Here is a 6475-nt window from a genome sequence, read left to right as displayed (position 1 = left end):
TGATCTGTGTAAGTATACGAACAACTTGTGATTTTTGTGAGACAGTTTCCGAGTTCTTGCTCTGTGGCTATGAACCCTAAGTGTAACTCACAGTACATTGCGGTACAGGAGCTGGAACAGTATTTGACAAGCGCAGATATATAAATTACAATGTGTACAAGAAACTATTTGATATAATATGTTACAAGGAAAGATTTGTTCTACAAACTATGAGTAAACAACAAAAGGTGATCTTTTGCCTTAAAGGCACTGTTCGCGATTTCTGGAATCGCCTTTGTTCTAGTCTGTAAGAGGATTATGGAGGTGTGATAGCCTTTCGTTTTCCATTGAAATTGTAATCTGGTGGGTAAATTTTCTGATGAGACAATCTGGTGCCAACACAGGCCTTTAAAGGGAACAGGTTTTTTATCAGCTTTATCTCTGAGCAAATAGACGATGTTCCGCTGATTGCGAGATCTCGCGAGACTTTAATACATGCCCGTAGAAACAGGTTTCCAGCTTAGTAATACAAGTCAAACTTTGTATGGAACTAGAAAAAGTGCAGAACTGAGCAAAGATTGCAACTTCATATATTTTATGCAGTGTTTAACGTAATTAGCGACTTGTCCTGTTTTACGCAGTTTGTCCTGTGTTGCGAGAACACGTCCACTGCGAACCACATATTCTCGCGATATCTCGGAATGTCTCGCGCGGTTCGGAAATGGTCTATTGACTAACTGTGCACAACTTTCAAAGGACAACAAAGGACTACAATCACATAAACAGTCAATGTCAACAATCACTAATGTGAGAACCGGGGATTGAAAACTGCCCCTTTAAAGTGCACTATGCCACTCCCTGCTCCCATACGTCTATACCATGCGTACCTGCTGAGTTTAGATTATTTACAATATCCAGACTTGTGTTGTGTTATGAGACGTTAGGTTTCAACCTTACAAACACCGGCATTATGATAGTTGCTGAAACCACCGGGCGGGTTGTCTTTAAAAAGGACGGCCAGTTCATAAATCAATTGTGTCTGGGCATGGAGGGAGAGCGAGACCTCCATGGTTGAAGTGTGTGTGTTTTTTTGAAATGGTTTTTGCAAGCCGCTTGCGTTTCATTATGGAGGTCAAAAAATTATTAGTATTCGGGGAAATTTGATATAGGCAGTTGCAAGTTCAGTATAAATTGATCGCTATCTGTAAAAATCATCGATAACTTTCAAACTATTTGATCATAAGAGGAAACCAATACATGGCGACGTGTTGTGAAAAACTGTTTTATCTCAGCATTGGTTGCGCCACATTCGGTAGAGGAACTGTGGTTGTACCTTTCAAATTTTCAGTCACTCTTTAACATCCGACGGGTTATTGAAAAGTGGTTTTGGCAAATCTCGTGTTGTAATTATCAAATGACAGTTCTCTGAAAATCGGTCTTCGCTTTTTGGCTCAAAATAACCCGTATTACGGGACGGTAACTATTTTTGCGGGTACTAGTCTCTGCGGGTGTAGTGACGGGATATGTACATTTGGCGCCCTTACTGATACCATCTCCAGGGCTATTATTATTATTCAAGGGGTTTCACTTCAAAACATAGACATGGTCTATTATGCAATAAAACAATGATGGAAAGTGAGGATAGTAAATAGGGGTAGGCTGTACAGCCTTTGCGAACCTTCAACTGTGATAATAACACAATTGACAAACGAGGGAATCGCGAGTCTCCCTGAACGCGGACCACCAACAACACACCACAAGTACATCAGACAGCGCAACCACGTACCGACATATAATGCGAAAGGCACATCCAGGTACCGACATATAATGCGATCAACGAACAAGGTGTACTGGGCAATAAAAGACATTTATTTTGTCACAAAAATATTATAAAGGAATATGAATCTCTGTTGGTCAAAGCAGCAAAAAACTATCATTTTATACAAAGCAATATAAAATTCTCATTAAAATTCAATATGTTCAGTCAATTGACAATTTCAATTTACAAATACCGGCATCTGGCCGTCTGATATAGTCTAACAGTTTAAAACTGGTGCGAAACTTGCAAGACACTTTGAAAAGGCAAAGATAAAAATCACTCTCTCAGTAGAACGGCGAGGCAGCTGAAAGCAGACAAATATACATTTTCTGAGAAATTATTTTTCAATGTAAATAATACTGCACAGTTTGTAATGTCCATTTCAGTGGTCGGATATTGTTCATTTCATCGCTTGCAGTTTGTTGAAAGCGTCCTGCCACGTCGAGTAAAGCGGTGTCGAGACGTGAGTCGAGGTCGGTGACGGCGTTGTTGGAACGGCGAGCGGCTGACTGCAGTACGTGGTCATGGGAACTGGTTCATGAGGCGATGGCGTGAGGGGCATGGCCGTCGCTGAGGCGGTATAGTGCTGAGGGTAGGCGGGTTGCGTCGTCGCGTACACTGGGCTGAAGGTCGGGTGACTGAGGTAGTTGTACGGGATCGGAGACGTGGTCATCGGGACGTACGACGACGGGCCGTAGGCGTAAGGGTGAGGATGGTAACGGTAAAGACTGCTCACCATGTCGTAACACTGGCGGACACGGCGCCTCGCCTTACGACGTCTGAAGTCGCCCTTCACAAAGTCTTCCAAGTTCGCAGGATGAATCGACCAGAAGTTGCCTCGCCCGTCGTTGCTTCGTCCGTTCTTGATGAAGCACTCGTTGAGGGACAGGTTGTGTCGAATACTATTCCGCCAGCTTTTGTCGTTATTGCGGTAGTACGGGAAGTGGTCCATGATGTATTGGTAAATATCGCACAACAGCATCTTTTTCTCTCTGACGCTGAGAATAGCCTTCGCAATCAGGGCTATGTAGGAATCTGCCGGCTTCTTCTCACTGTCTTCGGGGCTGCTTCGGCCGGAGACCGACGCTGGCGAGCCCACATCGATGCTGCTAGCATCGCTGGACGCAGTTGACATGTTCCCAGGTGATATAGGGTGAACCTGACGTCTCAGATCGCAGTCGTTGTTGCTTGTGAGAGCTTCCACTGTGAAAAGAGTCATGCTTACAGGTGGCTGTGATGATAGTAACTTCTTAAAGTCCGCTGCACTACTACTCACAGGTACTTCGCCGATAGACAAGCAGAGCAGGCAATGTTGATCCCCAACGAGGGCCGCCAACTTTTAAAACCCCAAAGCTGCTCTGATTGGTCCGGGCTTGATTGACGTGAAATGGACAATACCCGGCTGCCAATCATCACCTCATCACAGTAGAATTCCAAAACATTGGGCCATGACACATCAGGCCATTGGAAGCAGAGACAATCACAATCTAATGAAGTTTTCACACAACGCGGAGAATAAATCAGCCGGGGTCCAACCCTCGTCGATGTCCATTGTGATTGCCCAACACGCTTTAGAATCAGATTGTATTATAAACACGGACGCCCTTCACCGTGCCTGCTTCTCATGCAAACGACGTACGCAAAACTTTTTATTGTCGATTTCAATCGGTTGGGCGTGGGGGTTGGCTAATTTGTTAGTCAACTCACGATGAACAATATTTCACAATTTCTGTCCCCAAAGACAGTATTACCATCGCGTCTGGGTGATACATTTAAATTGCTACCTCCATGGTACAACGAACACGGCACAGTACTACAAATCCTGCAAACAACCAGGTGTTGTTCTTTCCGTGGGAACTGTTGTAAGTTTCGAAACTTACATCTGCTGTTGCTTTCGCGATGAACAAATGAAACGAGAAATTAAATTATCACCTTTTTCGAATCTTACCTCACGTCCTAAGACAAGATAGGCAAGCAGATCATATGCTTGTCTTTCGTCCTTTATCGCAATGAAGAAGTTTTGATTTTGCCTAACAAGACTGAAGGGCGAATACTTAAACCACGTTTAATGTACAATAGCCACTTGACTTTTGAAGAACTCTCAATTGTTGTTTGTTTATCTCCGTGTTTTTCAAAGCAGACCCGCGTGTAGGTCACAGTCATCTCATGAAAATCCCGGGGACGGGACGGCCTGTGAACGTTTAGGCATCAAAGCACGGTCACTGCAAACCGTCACGGTGTCCAAAGCTTGTCGGCCAGCCCATCCTCATGGATGAAACGGTTATCTAACGGCAGCGTCGACTGGAAGGTCGTGGTTCGCCGTACCTCCGGTCGTGGGTGCATCCGTACTTGTTTGGGATTTTAAAAATGACGACAGCTCGAGTTTACAGGTTATGATTTTTTTTTTCTGGAATGCATGCACACACAAGTCCGGGAAGTTTCTGTTTGGCAAAATTATCGTTAATTACGTTAGGTTACCAAGGTTACTTTGTCAGGGTCTGTCAATCTGCTCATCAAAGCTAATAAACCCTCTGTTTATTTGTGTGTGAATATAATGATGCCACAACGCGGTTACGGTAGGGCCTTTCTTAGGTCAGTTATTTTTTATGGAAATGGCCATGAATCATGAATCACCGGTGACTTACCGTGGTACGTACCTGAAACAATTCCTCAAACCTTGAAGACTTAGCGTATCTTTGAGTTTATTAATATTAACAACATAAGTCTGTACGAATGTTCATCGATTCAGAAACAAAATGCCCAAGTTTGTCAAATCGTTCACAGTGGTTGCCGGTTACCATACCTAATTGAAACCCTCTCACGCCCGCCCACTTCCCGCCGGTTGGGGCAACTACTGATGAAGGATCACTTTTAACACGTGACGTCAGTTTTCTAACGCAATGTCTATTCGGACCGTCGAGCCGGTGTCGCATCTTAAACCTGTCATTTACTGGAAAATTTACTTTTTTACTTTTTCGCTATATTTTCAAAACGAAGTATTCTCTCTTGCCAATTACAGAGTATTTTGTTTTTCTCTTTTGTCCTGTGCTCGTAAAATTCCGTTCGAGAAATGATGCATTAGCTTTCGAAACTTTCTAAAATTTCACTGTTTGTCCACGGCATCGCAATTAAGAAAAGTTGCATATATAATTAACTATAGATGCACTGATACTGTGTGGCATAGCGCCAAAAAATATCTTCACTTTGCATCGAAATTTCACTAACACACAAAAAAGACTCCAAAATATGATAAGCGACAACATAGGGCACAAATCATAGACGTTTGACAACAACAACCGTGTTTCCTTTCAACATATACCCTAGAAAAGTCTCTCCCTAGAAGAAGAGTATTCTTAGATCTGTACTTTTGATGAGCTCACGCCTTTTCCAGTAACTGTGAGTATCTCCTTTTCACAAGTTTACTGTTTACAATCGTTGACATGGGAACAATATTTTTGTCGACATCGTTGAATGAAAAGTACACTCACTCAGCATCATCGTGGGTGATTGTCGCGCCATCGACTCTTCGCCCCGCGCAGCGTTGATTGACAGGGCCAGCACTCGTGTTTTCAATGAACGCATCGTCACCTCCTGGGCGAGGCATTGTCCCCGGCTCGATCTGGTTGTAATATGAGGAGGTGCGACCATAAACACCTTTCTTTTGAGTGGCTGCTTGTTTGCTGGCAACTCAGTTTGAGTGGGACGTGCAAAAAGCGGACAATAGGGGTATGCGTGTGTGACAACTCTCTTCACAACTGTTGTCAACGAATCACGCTGTTTGATAACTCGATTTGCGAGAAAACTGCCGTCTTGTCTATCATCCTGGTACTAGTTTTTGAAAATACGTCAGGTACTATCAGTATGCAGTATCTGGCGACCCTGACAAAAATAGCAAGAAACTTTGATGCGCCCGTTCTCCAAGTCCCACTGTCTGTGCTCTGACCCTAGACGAATTGTCGTTTAAGTTCCTCACACACTGACCTTTTTCGGTACTGTCTTTTTCCGGCACTGTGGAGCACACAGTGTTTCCAGTAACCTAGGTTCTATAGTCAAGGGTGCAAGCGACAGTATTTAGGCCTGAAGGTCAATCAGCTGTGATTTTTATGTAGTTTCCCCGTTATGTTTGAGAAATCATTTTATTCAAAAAGTTACATCAAAATACCTGGTTGTTAAACTCGTCAACCCAGCCTTTGTGCCGTAAAGCTAATGTTGATGATGGCAACTAGATTTTAGACCGGTTCAGAATTCACATATTAAAACAACATGACAGATTATACACAGAACATATTGTCTGCAATTTCAATATCTTGCATTCCAAGACACCTTTGAGAAAAGAAGACGATGTACTTGTTTACCAAGAACTACAAAAAATATCACAATTTATCGCTAATATCCATTTACATTAAAAAACAACGATTTTTTTTTAAGACAGTGACCGTATGCATTCATTTTTAAATCAGTATAGAGGTCTATGACGTCGACTAAATATTATAATATAAAATTGCATTTTGATGAAAATCAGACTACACCTATATCGATGTATGAACATAGAAATATCCTTGCGAGAGATCCACTGAGATCTCATAAATAAGCATTTATGCCAATTTCTTTCAGAATTTTCTTCTCGTCGACGTTCATCCATTATAAGTTCGATTGACAAGTAGAGAAAAAATGAGA

The 6475-nt window shown here is 42.6% G+C and overlaps 1 protein-coding gene across 1 annotated transcript; it reads right to left on the bottom strand.

Annotated features, from left to right (window-relative positions):
* Window positions 1-1827: 1827 nt before the first annotated feature.
* Window positions 1828-3123, bottom strand: LOC139139524 (forkhead box protein D2-like). The gene has a single exon (XM_070708440.1). It carries the CDS (start codon window positions 3015-3017, stop codon window positions 2199-2201), a length of 819 nt encoding a protein of 272 aa, XP_070564541.1. The 5' UTR covers window positions 3018-3123; the 3' UTR covers window positions 1828-2198.
* Window positions 3124-6475: the final 3352 nt, after the last annotated feature.

The sequence above is a fragment of the Ptychodera flava genome, chromosome 1 (assembly GCF_041260155.1).
Source record: "Ptychodera flava strain L36383 chromosome 1, AS_Pfla_20210202, whole genome shotgun sequence".
Taxonomy (NCBI): domain Eukaryota; kingdom Metazoa; phylum Hemichordata; class Enteropneusta; family Ptychoderidae; genus Ptychodera; species Ptychodera flava.
Note: the sequence above shows the minus strand (reverse complement) of the source record. Positions and strands in the feature narration are given on the sequence as shown.

Excerpts from the sequence above, each read along its gene's own strand:
- LOC139139524 (XM_070708440.1), bottom strand. The coding sequence starts at position 3,017 with ATGACTCTTTTCACAGTGGAAGCTCTCACAAGCAACAACGACTGCGAT.